The sequence below is a fragment of the Mytilus trossulus genome, chromosome 10, assembly GCF_036588685.1.
Source record: "Mytilus trossulus isolate FHL-02 chromosome 10, PNRI_Mtr1.1.1.hap1, whole genome shotgun sequence".
NCBI lineage: Eukaryota > Metazoa > Mollusca > Bivalvia > Mytilida > Mytilidae > Mytilus > Mytilus trossulus.
In genome coordinates, this window is record NC_086382.1 from 49,257,590 (window position 1) to 49,281,150 (window position 23,561).

The window sequence follows — 23,561 nt, forward strand, 5'->3', positions numbered from 1 at the left end:
TACGTACAACTCTCCACAAGAGCAAAATGACACAAACACTTACAATTATAGGTCACCGTATGACCATCAACAATGAACAAAGCCCATATCGCATAGTCACTGAGCTATATAAAAGCCCCTGAAATAGCAATGTAAAACGAGAAAACTAACGGCTTATTCATTTATGTACAAAAAATGAACGAAAAACAAATATGTAACACAAAAACAAAAAAACACTGAATAAGTATACAAGACAAAAAGAAAAGGATCGACAGTATAAACTAGGTTAAGAATCTAATCTAAATTAAAAATGGAAATAATAAATATTTATCTATTCCGAAAAGGTGACTAGATGCCACAGGCACTTGTCTCAGAATATTTTTTTTTGACAAGTGCCTGTGCTCGATGCTCTGAAAGGGTAATTATCATATTTTGAATTTTACTAAGTATCATTAATTACCAGCAATTTAAAAAAAAATAATAAATACATATTTGAACAATACAGCAAAGAATTTTTCATCACAGGATCGGGATATTATAACTTGATAAAGGAACTCGAATGTGGAATGGTGGTATAGCTAACCACGGATCCAAGAAAAGACACATTTAGGTCAATAAACATGATGTTAGAATAAGCAAATGTGGTAAAATTTCAAATGAGATGTCTGTTTATTACAACCTATATAGCTACTAGTGGAAAAAGCTCCAGTAAAATTAAATTTTATCAAGATTTGAGAGGACTTGTTATCTGAAAGACAGAGAAAACACAAAATCCTTCAACCTGATTTTTTTTATATATCAGTGTCACGATTCAGGAACTTTTCAATATTCCAACTCAGATAGCATCCGACGAATTAACAAAACAGTTTTTAGTTTTGTTCGAAAAAAATATTTGTACGTCACCATGATAAAGCTTAAAATATACCAAATATCCAAGATATTAGGTTGAAAGAAGTTATGTGTTAAAAAACAGGATTAACAGTGATCCCTTTATAAGATTTTTTAATGTTGGTTGCTGGTTTCTATATTAAATAAAATACAAAAAGGTATTATACAATTTTTATTAAAAACACTAACTGGGCTTAATACAGACAAACTGGGCATCAATACATGCCCATTACAGAAAAAACAGGGCCATTACAGAAATACAGGACCATTACAGAAATACAGGACCATTACAGAAAAACAGGGCCATTAGGCCTACAGGGAAAAAACAGGGTCATTACAGAAAATATGTTGTAATTTTTATTAAACAGTCATTTTTGGCAATAATGTACTTAGCTGGTTAATAAAATACAATAAAAATACCGTTGAACATCAAAAAGTTAAAAGAGAAAAAAAGGAACGACCCAAACAATAAATTCCATCCTTTGAATTTTTTTGTGACATATTCCGAATCAAAAACCTTACCTTACCGTTTCAGATCCAGATATTACGTTTCGAGAGTTCAAGGTCAACCAAGGCTGTGTGGCGAAGTCGGAGCAGCAACTATTTGAAAAAAATGCTTTCTTCTTCAGCATCAGTTTTAAGGAGGTGACAGTTGTACATTGACCATGCATTATATACTATAATTATTTGTGTTGCATACAATAATGCTTTCGACCACAGTTACTTGTTATAAATTGATTGCAATTGGTTTTTTTCTGTGTTTCATACCAAATTTTATAATTTTATAGTCTTGCCTCAAACTGTACTCAAGATGTTCTTTTTATTAAGGTTCATCATAACCTTTTGGCTAAAATGGCTGAATTTACACCCCAAATTTTACTCTGAGTACAGACTAACCTATACACCTGCAACAGTTTTAAGGGATGGCAGGAACTAGATATATAAATTTTAAATGCATTTTATGTTTCAGAAAATTATAAACTTTTCTAGATTTTGCTATCCATTTTTTTTCGTTCCTGCAGAAGGTGCAAAAATTAACTAAGTAGTGAAAAGGATTGAGAAGCTCCCCTCACATAATCAATGTTGTGAGTAATATTGATTTAAATGGTCAATAGATGGACAATAGACACCTGTAAACAATAGGTGATTTAACAGGTTTAAACTGTGTAACTGAGTGGACTGTATGTATCAAATGAAACTCGGGTGTTTGTTTATTTTGCTATCTTCTGCAGACTGGAAAAAAATGCACATCAAAATGCAGGTAAGTTTTTAATTTTCTGAAACGTAGACTTCATATAACTTTTATATATCTAGTTCCTGCCATGCCTTAAATCTTTCCTAGATGTACCAGTTTGTCTGTACTCATAGTAATTTTTGAGGTGTAAAAACGGCCATATTTTTCAATTCCTTATGATGAACCTTAAATACATGAAATTGATGATGGAAATTGGGAATGTGTCTGATAAACTGTAAATTCAGAAATTATTGCAATGTTTTTATTATGGTGAAAAATGCAACAGGATCTGAACTTAAGGTGGTATGGGAGTCTAAAATAAAAATGATAGAATTTGTTCACACTTTGTCAAAATGTAGTATCTGTATCTGTATGTTACACAGTGCAGGATCCGATCGCGGATATATGCGCACTGGAAGGAGAGCGGGTTGGTTAGTCCAACCATTGGAGGGCAGCCGTGAAACCCTCAACTGTCTTCTGACATGCAGTTACCTCGTCCAGATAGTTCCACTCAACTATTGTTTTTGGAAAAAAAAAGTTCTTTCGAATGTCTGTTTTGCAGTCTATTAATTTATACGATCTGCTATTTCTGGTTTCTTGTCTTTCCACTATGTTTGAATATTGGAAGTCACTAAAGTTTTTTGCTTTGACTTGGCGTAGTATCTATTGATACATGTTCAAAAATATTATAAAAATGATAGGTCACCGCGCATTTTCTCAAGCTACAGGTTGTGACAGTATGACAAATTTTGTATTGGAAAAAACACAATTTTGTGAAAAGAAATTAAACGAAATGATAGAATTGTAAAATAAATTAGGAAAAGATAGCTTTCAGACACTGCTTTGAGAATATCAAAAGAAAAGATAGGGTCACCGTACGTTTTTTACGGCTAAAAGACAAAATAAGAAAATTTCATGTAGAGTCCTTCAGAAAATGCACTGTTTTAGAGTTACCTTCCCTTAAAATGCCAATTTGAAAATATTCAAAAACAATCTAAAATAATTCACACTTGTAAAAATATTAATATTTCTAAGTTATATTCTTATAAATTAGTTCTTTTGAATGAAAATTCACATTAAATATGTGCATTACTGCATAAAATTTGCTAACTTGCTAGAAAATATTGACCTTAGATTCTCTGTTTTTTACAATCCAAGATGGCGAAAGACACCCATACCACCTTAAACGGTTGTATTATGTATATAATACTATAATTTTATATTTTCAGTGTCCTGACGAAGGTTGCTGGATATGGAACAGCTATAACTTGTAATAGAACCAAACACACACTGCCTGACTTACCATATGATTACAATGCCTTGGAGCCGTATGTTTCTGCTGAAATCATGCAGTTACATCATTCAAAACACCACAATACCTATGTCAACAACTTAAATGTGGCTGAAGAAAAGTTAGCTGAAGCTGTGGCAAAAAGTAAAAGAATTAGGACATCTTATTTGTATTTAAAAGTAACACACAGCAAGTATATAAAAAAGAAGTTGTGGTATGATTGCTAATAAGACAACTCTTTTCAATGAAACCAAATGATACAGAAATTAAAAACTATAGTATAGGTTACCATACTGCCTTTTACAATGAACCGGGCCTATATTAATTGCAACTAAAATGCAGTCCTTTGACACAGAGAGACAAACAATTATTAAAACCTGTTGAAAAAATCCTCATTTTGCTGCATGTAACTGAATCTGAAACACATACAATTTGATACTTTTAAACTTAAAGTTGAAAGGACCAATGCATGACTTCAAATTTGGATTGCTTGCTTACATTTGAAATTCCATGAAATTTCAGTTTATTGTTATTTGTTAGCCATTAGTTTCCTTAGAATGAGTTCATTTTACTTTAGCTTTACATCCACAACAAAAATGATGTATTAATAAAATTTTAAAGCTAAATTACTCATAAAAGACTGTTATTTGGCTTTTAAACAAATTAATGTTTAGAAAATACTCAAATTAGAGTTAGTTTTATTCTATAAATAAACTAAAATAAAACTGTGTAGAAGAAAATACAAAATCTTGTAGATTTAATTGGATATCTCAAGGTGCCACAATCAGGACAAACATGACAAAAGTATTCCAAAGTTCATAAAATGACAGCCTCTATCAAATTGGCAAACATATCTGACTTTTATTAGATTGCCAATTATTAATTCCCAAAGACAATGGCAGTCTTTTATAACCTAAAAATGTGGCTTATTGAATCATATACTCCCCTCCTTTTGGATATATATAAAATACTGATGTATCTGTGTTCATCAATAGATCTGTAGCTTATTTCTATTGTACAGTATTTTTATCAGCAACTTCAAGTCATTGATATATAAGAACTAGCTTCGTTTCATACAGCCAAACTCTGTGATTTGTACAAGTTCCTTCTATATATTTTATCTCACGTTTTTTTTGGGAACTCAAATCTTTGAAAATCTTCTTGAACTATACAGAAATTTTAAACACATTTCATACAACAACTTCAAGTAGATAGCATGTCTTCTTGTATATATAATAGCATCATGCTTCATCTTGTTATATCATACTAAGTATCACTTTGAGGTTTCTTCTCCAGGTGAACAAAAGCACGCAATACATGTTGTTTTTAACACTGTTCATATAACTATATAACTTTTATCTCACCTGAAATTAAATTTCTAGAAATCATGTAAATCAAGCAAACTTTGCAGTTTGTTTTCCATATACTTTTGTTCAAATGTATAAGTTTATATTTATATTGAAGCATCAAATTCCTGTTTTTTATCAGATTCGATTTTTAACACATACCTTACTTTCATTGTAGATAATGTCAATCAGATTATCCAATTACAACCAGCTCTGAAATTTAATGGAGGAGGGCATTTGAATCATTCAATATTCTGGGAAGTGTTAAGTCCAAATGGAGGAGGGCTTCCCTCAGGGGATTTAAAGGAAATGATAATTCGTGATTTTGACTCGTTTGATAAAATGAAGAAACAAGTTTCTGATGCAGCAGTAGCAGTCCAGGGATCAGGATGGTCATGGCTAGGGTATAATCCAGTCAGTGGTAGATTAAGAATTGCAGCCTGTGCTAATCAAGACCCTCTACTGCCCACTACAGGTACATACCAACAGGGGTCGGATTACTGTAAATTCAGAAATTTATGCATTCATTTAAGAATTGAATGCTTCTTTTTGTAAATTTATTGGGGTGTAAAAGCGTTGACCGAAGTACATTTTGTATGAAGGGCGGAAGCGCTTCATTCTAAAAATGTACGCACGGTCAACGCTTTTACAACCCTATAAAGTTACAAAAAGAAGCATTCAATACTTATAATTACATTTTTTTAGCTAGGATCATGAAAACACGATTTTTATCCAGATTTTTTTAATTCACCTGTGCACTTTTTTTGTGGACCTCGTGTCATCATGCATGATAAATGTTATTGTCTCATGCAATTGTTTACGGAATAACATGTGATGTGCTGTTAGCCAATCAGAATAACATATTATAATGAAACATACATCTAATGTAATTATTCACTATTGTGATTTTGTAATTTTAGTCTAAATAGGATTTTAATTTTTGTCATAGTGAGAAAAATCCTGTTTAATGCATATACAAAATTTGAAAATGTGAGTTTCGATTATTGCGATTATAACCCTGTCACATTTTTCACAATAATAAAAATAATTTCTGAATTTACAGTTATAAACAGTCAGTAGTAGACGGACAATTTAATCCTTTTATTTGTCCAATCGAATACAGTCTTGATGTCATGTAGCAAAATAACCACAAGAGTTGAAATATCTCCAGTATCTTATGTCATATAAAACAAAATTCTCTGTAGTTAGGGCTACTTCATTTTTACATGTCTACAGAAATTCAGAACCATCAAGTGAGGGAACAGAAGTAATCACTTACAATCTGTTGACTGTGCAATTGAAATAATTGATAAAAAAAAAATACTATTGATCAATGGAGTAACCAAGATGGATCAAGTTGGGGGATAAAAAGCTTTAGTCAAGTCCATATGTTAAAAGTTCAATACCAGCAAACATTTTTCTTCTCCAAAACAGTAATGGATTATGTGTTGCAAAACCTACCAGAAAAAAGTAACCCTCAAGACTTCACATAATATACAAAACAGGGGCAGATCTAGCCATTTTTAAAAGGGACCCCCCCCCCCCCCCCTTTTTAAAAATGGCTAGATCCGCCTCTGTCCCAACCCAGGACAAACGGAGGGTTCCAACTATATGTCCCCATTCAAATGCATTGATCAGCCAAATAAAAGGGGGTTCCAACCCGGAACACCCACCCTAAAATCATACTATATGTTTTATTCTTTTATCTTGAGAAATAATTTTAGAAAGAAACCAGATGCTCCGCAGGGCGTAGCTTTATACGACCGCAGAGGTTGAACCCTGAACGGTTGGGGCAAGTATGGACACAACATTCAAGCTGGATTCAGCTCTAAATTTGGTTTGTGATTAAATAGTTGACACAGCATAGGTTTCTGACACAGAATGAATGTGTTCTAATGAACTTAAAATTTTTGTTTTCTCTTAGAGCAATTCACTATGCTGTTGAATATTAATCCTCTCAAAAAAATGTTTGAAGAAATTTTCTTTTTATTTATGAAATTTCAAATGAGAAAAATTGAACCCAATTTTTCAATCACATCCCCCTTTCCCTTATTCCAAAACTAATCTCAATTAAAATATTCTAATGGAGTTTGCAACAATAACTACTCATTTAAATACATCATAAAATATTAAGATGTAAAAAAACTGCTTGTTATCACTGAATGGTAAAGATCATTTAAATTTATCAGTTGGTAGTAAAAAGTGAATATACATTGTATATTGTATATAACAAAGATTTAAGTTGATTCTGGACAAAGAAAGATAACTCCAATTAAAAAAAATTCTTGCAATAAGATATTTCTTGCTTACTATTCTAGACAAAGAAAGATAACTCTAATTAAAAAAATTTGCTATTTCACAATACATGTATTGTGAAATTAGATATTTCTTGCCATTGCACAATACTGTGCAATTGAAAAGACTTGCTATTGCACAATACTTAATATAATAATTTTAGATCCTGATTTGGACCAACTTGAAAACTGGGCCCATAATCAAAAATCTAAATACATGTTTAGATTCAGCATATCAAAGAGGCCCAAGAATTCAATTTTTGTTAAAATCAAACTTAGTTTAATTATGGACCCTTTGGACCTTAATGTAGGCCAATTTGAAAACGGGACCAAAAATGAAGAATCTACATACACAGTTAGATTTGGCATATCAACGAACCCCATTTATTCAATTTTTGATGAAATCAAATAAAGTTTAATTTTGGACCCAGATTTGGACCAACTTGAAAACTGGGCCAATAATCAAGAATCTAAGTACATTTTTAGATTCAACATATCAAAGAACCCAACCGATTCATTTTTTGTCAAAATCAAACTAAGTTTAATTTTGGACCCTTTGGACCTTAATGTAGACCAATTTGAAAACATGACTAAAAGTTAAGAATCTACATACACAGTTAGATTCGGCATATCAAAGAACCCCAATTATTCAATTTTGATGAAATCAAACAAAGTTTAATTTTGGACCCTTTGAGCCCCTTTTTCCTAAACTGTTCGGACCAAAACTCCCAAAATCAATACCAACCTTCCTTTTATGGTCATAAACCTTGTGTTTAAATTTCATAGATTTCTATTTACTTATACTAACGTTATGGTGCGAAAACAAAGAAAAATGCTTATTTGGGTCCCTTTTTGGCCCCTAATTCCTAAACTGTTGGGACCTAAACTCCCAAAATCAATACCAACCTTCCTTTTGTGGTCATAAACATTGTGTTTAAATTTCATTGGTTTCTATTTACTTAAACCAAAGTTATTGTGCGAAAACCAAGAATAATGCTTATTTGGGCCCTTTTTTGGCCCCTAATTCCTAAACGGTTGAAACCAAAACTCCCAAAATCAATCCCAACCTTTCTTTTGTGGTCATAAACCTTGTGTCAAAATTTCATAGATTTCTATTAACTTAAACTAAAGTTATAGTGCGAAAACCAAGAAAATGCTTATTTGGGCCCTTTTTGGTCCCTAATTCCTAAAATGTTGGGACCAAAACTCCCAAAATCAATACCAACCTTCCTTTTATGGTCATATACCCTGTGTTAAAATTCCATAGATTTCTATTCACCTTTACTAAAGTTAGAGTGCGAAAACTAAAAGTATTCAGACGCTGACGCAGACGACGACGCCAACGTGATAGCAATATACGACGCAAATTTTTTCAAAATTTTCGGTCGTATAAAAACTATTGTATCCCCCACCCATCATATTTTTATTTAAAAGAAATGATACACAGAAGGTAAGAAGGTAGTGTATAGATGATTTATTTCCATTGCAGGTTTGATTCCATTATTTGGTATTGATGTCTGGGAGCATGCCTACTATTTACAGTACAAGAATGTCAGACCAGATTATGTTAGTGCCATTTGGAATATTGTGAATTGGGAAAATGTTGCTTCAAGACTTCAGGAGGCTAAAATGGAAAACTAATTGTATTCTATAAACTTCTACTTCATAAACTATCTTGATAAGTGGGCATTTTTTTGTTGTTGTATTTAACAGAAACAGTTTCTTTATATGATGAAAACAGGAAAGAATTATAGACAGTATATTATAGATGACTTTATATAAATGATCTAATCATGTGAATAATCAGGAATTAAAGTGCTAGTCATTCAACAGTTAATGCCTATTTTTCAACAAACTTAAAATGTATGTATAACTGAATGTGTTCTGATTTAGTTTTATTCCAATGCAAACTATAAGAACATTTTAGTTAGCAGTGTATTGTTCAGCTAATTCCTTTTTAGAGAAAGAATATTTTTTGTTTATTTCTGTACTTGGACAACAAATAATCTTTAATAATTAAAAAAAAAAGAAGACAAAAACAATTAAATAGAGTGACATGTAAATACCAGTATACAGGCTTACATACACTCAACATAGTGTGTTCAGAACTTCAGCTGCTTATTTACAAGATAGGATGTATTTGATATGCTGCTTTAGTATACTATTTCAAATATATGGGATTGTATACACACATTCAGTTTACATTGGTCTGATTGTAAAGTATTTTATATGTTTAGAATGTAAATTGAGGACCTTTAAGTGCATTTATCTGTTTATTTTGGACTATTGAGTGTTGATTTATGTGAATTTGATTTTTAATGACAGATTAAATATTGCAAATATATATATGTTTTCCTGTTTTCTGCTATTAACAAGTTTCCCTTGTTGGTTTACAAATGAAAATTATTTAGATGTAAGATGAGAGAAACTTAACAAACTGCTAGCAGCCACACCAAACAGAAAATAGGTTACCGTAAACAAAAAAGTAAACTCCATTTAGGAGTTATTGCCCTTAAATGAAGTTTATTTTGTTGCTTGTCTATAAAATATAGCTTAAATATTGAGCAAGATGAGACCTATAAAACAGTTTGACTCCTCATGAGTTATTGCCCTTAGATGATGAGTTTTATCATTTTTATGATTTGAACAAAACTTGGAGATGACAGATGTAAACTGTCTGTGAACAGCAAAAATGATCAATTAGTTAAGATCTACAATTAGGTCAATCTAGCTATAATTGTCAGTCATCTTCTTGAAGGAGTTATTATCCTTTAATGATGACTTTTACCAATTTTTAAACAAAATTCTGAACAATAGAATACAGAGAAAAACTGGAAACAGCCAAAGACATTAGCAAGACAAGACATACATAGAAAAATTGTCAAGTGATATCTTTTATAAGTTATTTGCCTTAAATGATCTTTTTGTACACATTTTTATGTTTTTGGCTAAATTATAGAAGATAGAGAGAAACTTTTAAAAGCTAAAATGATCCTCTCGACAAGATCTACAAATTTATAAATGAAGATGAAATTGTACACCTCTTACATAAATTATTGCCTATGAAATATGAATTTTGTGTTTTGGGCATAACTTATAATAGATAAAAAAATTGTAAACAAAAAAAACTTATCAGCAACACTAGATTCTAGCAAAAAATTACATTCTTTTATCATCTTATAAAAATAAGAAGATGTGGCATGATTTCCTATGAGACAACTCTCCACCAGGGACCAAATGGCTAAAGGTTATGGTATGGCCTATATGTTCATGTGTATGTCACATACCTTGTCTACATTGTTGCAAAGTGGCTGTTGTGAAGATGAAAATACATGTTCTAAGAAGTGAAGGTATCTGGTGTTTATCAAAAAGAGTATGAATCATAATTTGTATGATTGTCCATTATGTGTCTTCAAAAACGACAAAGTTTTGTTTAGGTCAGCAGATGCATATCCAGGATTATGAAAAAGATGGAGGTGGTTCCCTGGCAATGCAACAGTTTGATATTTGTCAAAAGTCTATGCATTTATCTTTGATGAAGCTATGTAAAAGGGGGGAATAGGCCACCTTATTTCCAACTCTGGTCAGGGTTATGAAGTATCACATCTGTGCAGGTTTATGAAAAGTAGGAATATGTCAGATTGTTTGACAGTTGATTTATATGTGCCTCACTGCAATAGATGAGCCTTATTTTTATTTCACCTGGCCTGAAGGGCCAATTGAGCTTTTCTCATCACTTGGCGTCCGTAGTCATCGTTAGCTTTTACAAAAATCTTCTCTGAAACCACTGGGGCAAATTAAACCAAACTTGGCCACAATCATCATTGGGGTAACTTATTTAAAAAATGTGTGGCGTGACCAGGCCAACCAACCAAGATGGCTGTCATGGCTAAAAATTGAACATAGGGGGTAAAATGTAGATTTTGGCATATAACTCTGAAATTAAAGCATTTAGAGCAAATCTGACATTGGAAAAATTGTTTATCAGGTAAAGATCTATCTGTCCTAAAATTTTCAGACGAATCTGACAATCGGTTGTTGGATTGCTGTCCCTGAATTGGCAATTTTAAGGAAATTATACCCTTTTTTGGCTATTATCTTGAATATTATTATAGATAGAGATAAACTGTAAACAGCAATAATGTTCATCAAAATAAGATTTACAAATAAGTTAAGTGACTAAAATGGTCAGTTAACCCCTTAAGGAGTTAATATTGCCCTTTATAGTCATTTTTTACAAATTTTTCGTGATTTTTTCTTATCGTTTTCAAAAATCTTCTCCTATGAAACTACTGGGCCAAATTAAACCAAACTTGGCCACAATCATCATTGGGGTATCTAGTTTAAAAAATGTGTGGCATGACCCTGACAACCAACCAAGATGGCTGTCATGGCTAAAAATAGAACATAGGGGTAAAATGTAGATTTTGGCTTATAACTCGTAAACCAAAGCATTAAGAGTAATTCAGTCATGGGGGTTAAATTGTTATGCAAGTCATGATCTATCTGCCCTGAAATTTTCAGATGAATCAAACAACCCATTGTTGGGTTGCTGCCACTTAATTGGTAATTTTAAGGAAATTTTGCCGTTTTTGGTTACTATCTTGAATACAATTATAGGTAGAGCTAAACTAAACTGCAAAGTAAGATCCACAAATAAGTCAACATGATCAAAAAGATCAGTTGAGGCCTTAAGGAGTTATTGCCCTTTATAGTCATTTTTTTATAATTTTGTAAATTTTAACATAATATTTTTCTCTGTAACTAATGGGCCAAGTTCATTATAAATTGAGATAATTGTAAGAAGCAAGAATGCTCAGTAAAGTAAGATCTACAAACACATCACCATCAATCACCAAAACACAATTTTGTCAGAAATCCATCTGTTTCCTTTGGTAATATGCACATAGACCAAGGTGAGTGACATGTTGTGTAAAGTGAAATTTGATACCATTTTATTCAGATATTTTTTTAAAGCAACTATTGGTAAAAATATATTTTTTGATATGATTGTGTGTCAGATTTTTTTTTTTTTTTTTTTTTTTTTTTTTTTTTAACTAATATGAATAAGGTTGTTGAAAGTCTAAGCGGCCAAGGCTTCCATGCTCACATGCTTTAAATAAAGTTGACTTACTGCATGTAGTATCTAATAACGATTTATCCAGGAAAACTTAAAATAGACCAGTGAACCATGCAAATTACCTCAGATGAAAATTGCCAGACAGACATAATCACCTCACAATCATTATATGCACCAAATATAGATGACCTTTTGAAATAAGTAAAAGAACCATTACAAAAGAGATCCAGTTCTATGGAATTTACAATCATTTCCATTGAAAAAGAGACCAAAATACAAAACTTTCCACAAAAACTTGTTCAAGTAAAAAAAAACATGCTGGACTGACAGGTACATCTTAAAATATTTTTATACACAAACAATAGTTTATTTATTGCATTATGTAAATAAAACAGACCAAAAACACAAACTTGGCATAAACCACTTTACCATAAAAATTATGTCAAGGTCAGATGACACTTGCCAGTTGGGCATGTACACTTTACAATCATTCCATATACAAAATATACAAGACCTATTGCTTACAGTATCTGAGATAATATGGACTCAACCACAAACTTGTTCATTGATTTATGAAATGAAGTAGAGGTCAAGTGAAAACTGTCCGACAGGCATGAGGACTTTGCAAGGTAAGCACATATTAAATATAGTTATCCTATTACTCATAATAAGAGAGAGAGAAATTAAGAATACTAAACCAGATGCTCCGCAGGGCGTAGCTTTATACGACCGCAGAGGTTGAACCCTGAACGGTTGGGGCAAGTATGGACACAACATTCAAGCTGGATTCCACTCTAAATTTGGATTGTGATTAAATAGTTGACACAGCATAGGTTTCTGACACAATGAATATATTCAAATGAACTTAAAATTTTTGTTTTCTCTTAGAGCAATTCACTATGCTGTTGAATATTAATCCTCTCAAAAAAATGTTTGAAGAAATTTTCTTTTTATTTATGAAATTTCAAATGAGAAAAATTGAACCCAATTTTTTAATCACATCCCCCTTTCCCTTATTCCAAAACTAATTTCAATTAAAATATTCTAATGGAGTTTGCAACAATTACTACTCATTTAAATACATCATAAAATATTAAGATGTAAAAAAACTGCTTGTAATCACTGAATGGTAAAGATTATTTAAATTCATCAGTTGGTAGTAAAAAGTGAATATACATTGTATATTGTATATAACAAAGATTTAAGTTGATTCTGGACAAAGAAAGATAACTCCAATTAAAAAAAATTCTTGCAGATATTTCTTGCTTACTATACTGGACAAAGAAAGATAACTCTTAATTAAAAAAAAATTTGCTATTTCACAATATTGTGTAATTAGATATTTCTTGCCATTCCACAATATTGTGCAATTGAAAAGACTTGCTATTGCACAATACTTAATATAATAATTTTAGATCCTGATTTGGACCAACTTGAAAACTGGGCCCATAATCAAAAATCTAAGTACATGTTTATATTCAGCATATCAAAGAGGCCCAATAATTTAATTTTTGTTAAAATAAAACTTAGTTTAATTTTGGACCCTTTGCACTTTAATTTAGACCAATTTTAAAACTGGACCAAAAATTAAGAATCTACATACACAGTTAGATTTGGCATATCAAACAACACTAATTATTCAATTTTTGATGAAATCAAACAATGTTTAATTTTGGACCTCAATTTGGGCCAACTTGAAAACTGGGCCAATAATCAAAAATCTAAATACATTTTTAGATTCAGCATTTCAAAGAACCCCAAGGTTTCAATTTTTGTTAAAATCAAACTAAAGTTTAATTTTGGACCCTTTGGACCTTAATGTAGACCAATTTGAAAACGGGACCAAAAATTAAGAATCTACATACACAGTTAGATTCCGCATATTAAAGAACCCCAATTATTCAATTTTGATGAAATCAAACAAAGTTTAATTTTGGACCCTTTGGGCCCCTTTTTCCTTAACTGTTGGGACCAAAACTCCCAAAATCAATACCAACCTTCCTTTTATAGTCATAAACCTTGTGTTTAAATTTCATAGATTTCTATTTACTTATACTAACGCTATGGTGCGAAAACCAAGAAAAATGCTTATTTGGGTCCCTTTTTGGCCCCTAATTCCTAAACTGTTGGGACTGAAACTCCCAAAATCAATACCAACCTTCTTTTTGTGGTCATAAACATTGTGTTTAAATTTCATTGATTTCTATTTACTTTAACTAAAGTTATTGTGCGAAAACCAAGAATAATGCTTATTTGGGCCTTTTTTTGGCCCCTAATTCCTAAACTGTTGAAACCAAAACTCCCAAAATCAATCCCAACCTTTCTTTTGTGGTCATAAACCTTGTGTCAAAATTTCATAGATTTCTATTAACTAAAACTAAAGTTATAGTGTGAAAACAAGGAAATGCTTATTTGGGCCCTTTTTGGCCCCTAATTCCTAAAATGTTGGGACCAAAACTACCAAAATCAATACCAGCCTTCCTTTTATGGTCATAAACCTTGTGTTAAAATTTCATAGATTTCTATTCACTTTTACTAAAGTTAGAGTGCGAAAACTAAAAGTATTCGGACGACGACGACGACGATGACGACGCCAACGTGATAGCAATATACGACGAAATTTTTTTCAAAATTTGCGGTCGTATAAAAACTTAACTTTTTTTAAGTAGTCAATGAAAATGAGATCAAGGACAAATTACATATGACAGAAGGAAACTCCATAACATAACACATCTATATACAAAGTATGAATGATCCAGGTTTTCTACTTTCTAAAATATTAAGCTTTTACAGCAAATTTCAGTCAGTATGTAGCTAATCGTAATATCTTTGGTTAGCTTGCTTGTTAGCTGAACCGTGAAGTCGTTGTTAGGTAAGGTAAACTTCCCTCCTTTAATAGTAGACTAGCCCAACAGAGAGATAGATTTTTTATCTGTTGAGCTAGTCTACTAAAGGAGGGAAGTTTACCTGATCTAACAATGACTTCACGGTTCAGCTAACAGACAAGCTAAACAAAGATATTACCATTAGCTACATACTGACTGAAATGTGCTGTAAGAAGTTTGTACACACTGCTTTATCACTACCCCAATGTCTAGCTTACTGCAGAAGTCACAGACTCAACAAAAATAAAAACACAATGTTTTACAATCATTTATTGTGGTTCTAGGAGTATCTGCAACCGGTGTATATACATATTATTGCAAAAAAGTACATTACAAAAAAATCTTGTAAAAAGGAATCTGAAATAAAAATAACAATTGGAAATAATTTACCAGTAACAAAAATAATTATCCTTAAAAATAAGTTAATGTTTCTTCTTCTGATTTGTTTTCCTGAACACTATGGAGTTCTGCTGGTTGGTTGGTATGGGGTAGAGGTTGATATATCCTTAGATGTAATATACTTCCATCATCAGATTTTACCTGAAACATACAAAACAAATGTATTAAAGATATAATCCATTCTGCTTGTGCTATTAAAAACCTATTTTGTTATCAATCTAGTACAGTAGATTTCATGAGACAATCGGACATAAACATGGAAAGATGGACAGACAGGGGTATGTGAATAAAGAACAGTAATGCTAAACTAATTTAAAACATTATTTATTTTTATCTTTTCATAACAGGTACTTGATCATCATACTTGTTCAGTCAGGGGACTTAATTAAATGAGTGATTAAGAAATCACTGACACGAGTAACATTTTTCCAGAAAAGTTGGAAGTAAAAGTTGTCTTTCTTTGATTAAATAATCACCTATTTAAGCAGTACAAATTAATCACTAGAAGAAGTGAGTTAATTTCATTGTAGCTTTAAACATATAATTATAATACTAATTATACAGGGCTTTGCAGGACAGTCAATGTGGCGGGCACTTAGGACCTTGGGAGTGGTAGGAGCAGAAAGGAAGGAACTGATTACAGAAGTGTGTAGAGAAGCAGAAGTGGCATCACAGTGGATTTGGAGGAAAAGAGACAAAGTGTGGAAAAGTACAAAGTGTTAGAACAATGAACATTTATTGTGTAGATAATGGACAGATATAGATATACAGAAGAGCATTCAGTTACAGAAGAACAGCAATGACATCAGCTGAGACATCGGAGCCGTGTAGGCCATCCAGTTCCAGGTTCAGATTGATCACCCGAGCCGGCGCGCCTCTGGAGGTTGTTATGGAATAGCGCCGAAACAGCCAAGGAAGGAGGACTCCACCTGATGATGGAATTGGATCAGCATTCTTTTGATGTTTACAAGGTAATCAACTTCTGGAAACCCAGTGACCACCAGGAAAGTCTGGTTGACGACTGTGAAGAGAACAGTGGCAACCTGGAGAGACAGGAGGCAGCCAGAAGAGACTGGTAACCGGGGCATTAGGCTTGGCAAGTCAAAGTGCATCTCCTGTGAAGGGGGACCCATTTTACACGCTATGGAACGATATATACTAAGACACCCTCGGGGCTGTGCGAGAGCGAGGGAGGATGAACAGCCCATAGGACAGGACTAGGAAACGACTATGGAACCGACAAGGACAACGAACCAGAACAACGGATGTAGATGTTTTTGTGGTAAAGTCTGTAAGAATTCTAGAGGTTTGAAGATCCATCAAAGTAGAATGAAATGTGTGCAACCCCATTCTGGCAATCAACGCACAGAGAGATCTGGTCAGAGGGAGGAGGAGACCATCCAGGAAGCAAACCACAGTGATGATAGCCTCCCTGTGACCCAGGGTGAGGATGAACACGAGGAACAGCCTACAGAGGTAGAACAACTTGACGAGGCAGAACAGATAGAGAGGATAGAACCAACAGTCCATAGAGAAGACGGGATAGAAATAACAGTCCGTAGAGAAGACAGGATAGAACCAACAACCTGTAGAGAAGAGAATGAGCCACGCAAAGAGAAGATCAAATGGCCAACAAATGCAGACAAAGCAGCTTGGAAAGGGCTCGATGAAGATTTGGAAAACATCTTAGAGGTAACATTAGCAGGCAGTGTAGACAGAAAGATAACAGCAATGACGTCCATTATTTACAGCGTAGGAAATGACAGATTTGGAGTGGTACCACAAGGGAAACAACCAACAAAACAAGGCCATAGTAACCGGAGACAGAAGAAGATCAAGGAATTGAGAGGAGACTTGAGAAGATTAAAGAAGAGGTACAAAGTCGCCTATGAGAATGAAAGGTTACCATTACAGCAGTTAAGAAAGGAAACAAGGGAGAAACTTAAAACACTTACAAGAACAGAAACTCATAGAAGAAATAGAAAGAAAAAGGCAAAGGAGAGAACAACATTTACAGCAAACCCATTTCAGTATATGAAGCGATTATTTGGAGCGAGAGGATCCGTAAACTGGAAAACTCGAGGGAAGAAGTGGCAGAACATCTCAGTAAGACCCACAGTGATGAGAGACGAGGAGAAGACCTGGAAGAATGCGAGAAATTGTTAACACCAGAGGAGCCAAAAGAACAGTTTGAGGAGTCAGACCTCAAGTTCCAAGAAGTACAGGACGTAGTGAGAAAGGCAAGAGCAGGGTCAGCACCAGACCAAATGGTATTTCATATAGGGTATATAAGAACTGTTCCAGACTGATCAGAAGGTTGTGGAGGCTATTAAAAGTAATTTGGAGAAGGAGAAAGATGACAGAGTCATGGTACAAGTCAGAAGGATGTTTTATACCAAAAGAAGAGAACTCCAGGAAAGTTGAACAGTTTAGAACCATCTCCCTATTGAACATTGAGGGGAAGATATTCCTGGCAGTTTTAGCAAGGAGAACGACGAGGTACCTGCTTGGCAACGAATATATAGACATCGCAGTCCAGAAAGGAGGCATGCCTGAAGTTTCTGGTTGCATCGAACACACCAGCGTTATTACACAGATTTTAAGAGAAGCAAAGGAGAAGAAAAGTGACTTAGCAGTGTTTTGGCTAGATCTGGCTAATGCTTATGGGTCCATACCTCACAAACTAGTAGACCTGACATTGGAGAGGTATCATGTTCCATCAACTATCAGAACTATGCTGCGAGAGTATTTTGACAAGATTGAAATGAGGTTCACACCTGGAGACTTCACCACAGCTTGGCAGAGACTTGAAGTTGGAATACTAACGGGGTGTACAGTATCAGTAGTCCTGTTTGCAGCAGCAATGAACTTAATTGTAAAATCAGTAGAAAAACAAGTAGAGGACCATTATTGTCATCAGGGGTCAGGCAACCACCAGTAAGAGCTTTTATGGATGATATGACAGTGACAGCAAAAACAGTCATAGAGGGAAGATGGACTTTAAAGGAATTGGAAAGGATGATTAAGTGGGCCAGAATGAAGTTCAAACCAAGTAAAGCTAGAAGTTTGATAGTGAGGAAAGGCAAAGTGCAAGATGAGACATTTGTGTTAGCAGGTGAAAAGATACCAACAGTTGGAGAGAAACCAGTGAAATGCCTAGGTAAAAAGTTTGATGCAACACTAGCAGATATGATAAACATGGGTGAAGTTCAAGTGCAATTGGTAGAATGGCTGACGAAGATAGACAAAAGTGGGCTCCCAGGAAGATATAAGGCCTGGATATATCAACCTGGGGTCTTACCAAGGATATTGTGGCCATTACTAGTTTACGAGTTCCCATTGTCCAAAGTGGAGGCATTAGAGAGAAAGATCAGTGCATGCCTAAGAAGATGGTTGGGTGTGCCAAGAAGTTTCAGCAGCATTGGATTGTACAGCACAGGAACAAAGCTACAATTACCAATGAAGGCATTGACAGAAGAGTATAAAGTTACAAAGACAAGACAGGTTATGACGTTGAGAGACAGCAAAGATGCTAAAGTGAGAGGAGCCAAAGTAAAGATCAGGACAGGAAGGAAATGGAAAGCAGAGGAAGCAGTTAAGGAAGCTGAGACCAGACTAAAGCACAGTGTCATCGTTGGTGTAACAGCAGTTGGTAGACAGGGATTTGGTATGACAACAAAACCAAGGTGGGATACAACAAATGAGAAGGGACGGAGGGAACTGGTGATATAGGAAATACGACAGATGGAAGAGAGTAGGAATGTTAAGGCAGTAGGAATGAAACAGCAGGGTAGTTGGTTGAATTGGCAAGGAGCTAGAAGCAGGGCTTTGACCTGGAGCGAGATTTGGAGTATGGAGGGATACAGATTGAGTTTTCTCCTAAGATCAGTGTATGATGTTTTACCAAGCCCATCAAACCTCTACACCTGGGGGTTGATAGAAGACCCAACATGCACCTTATGCAAAGACAAACCAGCATCTCTACAGCATGTGTTGTCAGCATGTCCAGTCGCATTGAAAGATGGAAGATATACATGGAGGCATGACAGTGTATTGAAAACAATAGCAGCAAAGTTGGATACCACCAGGAGAAAGAAGAGAAAGATGCAGAAGAACATCACATTTGTAAATTTTGTGAGGACTGGAGAAAAGAAAGACAACCAGGCAGGAGGTTTAGGGATACTTGGAACAGCATCAGACAGGCAGATGACAGCAGACATACATCAACGCATGAGTTTCCCAGCAGAAATAGCAGCAACATCGCTAAGACCAGATATAGTCATTTGGTCACAGGGAACTAGGCAGGCGGTCTAGCTGGAACTGACAGTCCCATGGGAAGACAGAATAGAGGAAGCTTATGAAAGAAAGATGGCAAAATACCAGCAGCTAGTAGAGGATTGCAAACAGCGGGGATGGAGGACGTGGTGTTTGGCAATAGAAGTCGGATGCAGGGGGTTTGCAGAACAGTCAATGTGGCGGGCACTTAGGACCTTGGGAGTGGTAGGAGCAGAAAGGAAGGAACTGATTACAGAAGTGTGTAGAGAAGCAGAAGTGGCATCACAGTGGATTTAGAGGAAAAAAGACGAAGTGTGGAAAAGTACAAAGTGTTAGAACAATGAACATTTATTGTGTAGATAATGGACAGATATAGATATACAGAACAGCATTCAGTTACAGAAGAACAGCAATGACATCAGCTGAGACATCGGAGCCGTGTAGGCCATCCAGTTCCAGTTTCAGATTGATCACCCGAGCCGGCGCACCTCTGGAGGTTGTTGTGGAATAGCGCCGAAACAGCCAAGGAAGGAGGACTCCACCTGATGATGGAATTGGATCAGCATTCTTTTGATGTTTACAAGGTAACTATGATGTTACAATTATCAGAACCAACATCTTGTCTTTAGGATGACTGGTCATGTCAGGTGATGACCGATCATGTCAGGTGATGACCTTGAAGTTGTACTGAATCTGGGATAAAGACATGAATATTACTTGTCTATTGAATTATTATTATTTCAATTACCCCCACTAATTCCCCCCTCCTCCACCAGGCTAAACGAACCAAAACAATACAACATTTCTTTAAAATTACCTTTACAAAGTAGTTGGTCCCTGCTACAACTTGTGTACCATATTTCAAAGCTGCCAATTTGCCATAATTTTTCCCTGTCTTTTCATTTACAGCACCAGTAAGCTGGAATAAAATAGAACAATGAAAATAATGCTGACAGAACCTTGTTTTTTTTTTTTAAATATATCAAGGATAAAGGCTCTAATTTTTGTACTAAGGCATTTTTTTGCAATATATCATTGGAAATTAATTTCAGTTTTCATGCTGAGAATGTTTTGTCATGCATGATCAAATTATTAACAATACATGTTTAAATTTTTACATTCCGTTATATATTGCTTTTATCTAGCAATGTATTGTTTTAAACATTGCATTGTATTAAGACTAATAATGGAACATGCTTTCAGATTAGAAGAACAAACAATTGGGTCACTGGACTTGCTTTCTTACTACATATTAAAATAGGTTATATTAGCACACTTCACTTTCTATTATAAAATTACTTAATCTGAGTAATCTCCCCTACAATCAAAGTTATCTCTCCTTATGTGACAAAGTTGAAAAAAAATAATTATAAATTAAAACTAAAATTTTGTAGTGTTTTTTAAGAAAATGCAGGGCTAAATATGATCAGACACATACATTTCTATATAAACATGGAAAGTTTCCATAGGAATACATACTAATACGCCCAATTAAAATCTGGAACAGCCTTCCCCTGAGTATTGTGATGAGCGACTCTATAAAGTCGTTCAAAGTAGCCGTCTCAAACTACACCTACAGCCAGGAAATTCATCATTATTTTTTTGTTATCAAAAATTTGTTATATTTTACTGTATATATGTCTTCACAAAGTAATACACAGTACAAGTGACATAAACTTCAACATGTTGAAGGCGGTCATTATATAGTAGAAGTAGAAGTACTCTCAAAATTTTTGCACATTTAATTAAAGGTCTAGACCAAATGTTATCTGCTACTTCAAAATCCAAGATGGAGGAAGACACCTCAGCCACCTTCAGCTCATGCAATATTTTGAAAGGAGTTATCTCACTTTTTCCATGAGTTTGAATCTATTTTTTAGAACACTATGATGTTTGAGCAGTGAATTGTAGATACATGGCCTGGAAAATAAAGTTTGCTTCAAATAAGACCCCTACTCTTATTTTAAGGTAAACTATACTGGGCTAGTACATGTTACGGTTACTGTTTAGAAAATAATAACTGTTTCTCTGAAAAAAACAAGGAAAAAAAAAGGAATACCAAAAGCTAGGTCAAGCACCTTTGATTTGGACTAATGGAGGGTTGAGGGTATGAAAAAATCAGTAAATTTTAAAACTTTTGTTTTAATTACAAATTATATTTATTACACTACTAGTTGTTACTTTATGAAATGGTACAAAATCAACCCAAAAAATCAAATTGGTTTTGGCCGTAGTTGACTTTTAAAATGTTTATATCATTGGAAAAGCTCCAAATTATAACTGCTAATTGGTATTCATACACAGCCTAATTTGGTGTTATTGTTCAGTGTTCCGGTGCAACCATGTGAGATGCATAGGTGTAGGGTGTGAAAGTGTATTGGGAGTGAACGGACCTAATACTGGGTTTAAGGGGGCTCGCGGGTCTAAATGATTTTTTTAATTTAAAATAGGAATTCGCTATATTTTTCTATAAATGAACTTTATCTTATACTTAATGGAAAAATGAAATAAACAAATGGGGTCACCGTTCATTTACCCTCACAATCTGCCTTCAAAAGAAGTATACATTTTTGTTAATGTCCTTTTTTTCTGTTGATCTAATAGGAGAAATATCGGTAATATCGAATTATAAAAGAACTAAATTATAGAAATCGCTTAAATTTTACAATTATTTAGTTTATGTACAGCTTATTCGAAAACAACAATAAAAAATATAGGTCATCGATGATTTAAAAAAGACATTTCAATTTTAATGCCAAAATATGGCATTTTTGCACCAAAGGGAGATAATTTGGAGCTTTTTCAATGATATCTACATTTTAAAAGTCACCAGGGCAGGGGTCAACACAAATTGATTTTTTGGAATGATTTTTGTACCATATAATATAGTAACAACTACTAAGGTAATTAATAAAATTTGTAATGAAAAATAAATGTTTGATTTTTTTTCTAAAAATCTTATTTTTTCTAAAAATCTTATACCCACGAGCCTCCTTAAGTCCAAATAATTATGACAACTTGAAAGGCTCTTTTTTTCTATGACCACAAAGGAAGGCATCACAGAAAAAAATAAGATAGCCTTTAGATAGTTTTAAAGACTCATAGTTATTTGGTTTAGTGCAGTAGTAGGGTTTGTGTTTCTCAGTCTTTCGAAGTTCGAATAATCATGTTTTAATCTTTAATGTTCCATTGCCAGCATTCATTGGTGATCATTCGTGTCTTTTGTCACTCTTTTAAAAAAAATAGGAAAAGGAAGTCCCTGTATAAAATGTTTTTTAACACTAGAAAACTGGTGTGTTCCCTGAAAACAAGGAATATCCCACTTTTCCTGATATGTGACCTGTTTATAGCAGCATGCAGGTATAAAAAACAAAAAAAAAAACACTACAAATTACCTGTTCAACTAGTACTTTCACATCATCGTCAGCATCAACAATATTACCGAGACCACCACACATCATTTCTACCTATTGTATCTTGTTACTGTCTTATGTAAGTTATGAGGAAAACTTTCAAAAATTAAATTACACTCGCGCACCCAGGTAAGCTAATGGATCTGATTCATCAAAACAAATCATGTGATGGTTTCTGTTTCTGGTTATCAGGTTATAGGTCAAACCTTACCAAATTAAATGCTGGTATAATTTTTTTTTTTTTTTTTATCATACTCTTTTAATTTATCAAACAATCTTATTTTATTCAACGAAGCCATGAAAATAAAAAAAAAACTATACTATCAGTTAAATTAATTATGCATTCTTACATCTTTACCACATAAAGGTTTATCTGCAATACCACAAATTATTTTGTTACAGCATAACACAACAACTTATCATATAAACTTTAAATCAATTTTTGTTGGATAGTGCAAGGATTTGTATAGTGAGATA

The 23,561-nt window shown here is 33.7% G+C and overlaps 2 protein-coding genes across 2 annotated transcripts; one reads left to right on the forward strand and one right to left on the reverse strand.

Moving 5' to 3' along the window:
* The first annotated feature begins 1,411 nt into the window (after positions 1-1,411).
* On the forward strand, positions 1,412-9,376 carry LOC134687550 (superoxide dismutase [Mn], mitochondrial-like). Its single transcript, XM_063547932.1, has 4 exons — positions 1,412-1,512; positions 3,331-3,536; positions 4,917-5,213; positions 8,522-9,376. Exons 1-4 carry the CDS (start codon positions 1,481-1,483, stop codon positions 8,671-8,673), a joined length of 687 nt encoding a protein of 228 aa, XP_063404002.1. The 5' UTR covers positions 1,412-1,480; the 3' UTR covers positions 8,674-9,376.
* Positions 9,377-15,252: 5,876 nt separating this feature from the next.
* LOC134686307 (cystatin-B-like) lies at positions 15,253-23,281 on the reverse strand. Its single transcript, XM_063545976.1, has 3 exons — positions 23,067-23,281; positions 20,489-20,590; positions 15,253-15,537 (listed from the first exon to the last, which is right to left on the reverse strand). The coding sequence occupies exons 1-3, from the start codon at positions 23,130-23,132 to the stop codon at positions 15,409-15,411; spliced, it is 297 nt and encodes a 98-aa protein (XP_063402046.1). The 5' UTR covers positions 23,133-23,281; the 3' UTR covers positions 15,253-15,408.
* Between the last annotated feature and the right edge of the window lie 280 nt (positions 23,282-23,561).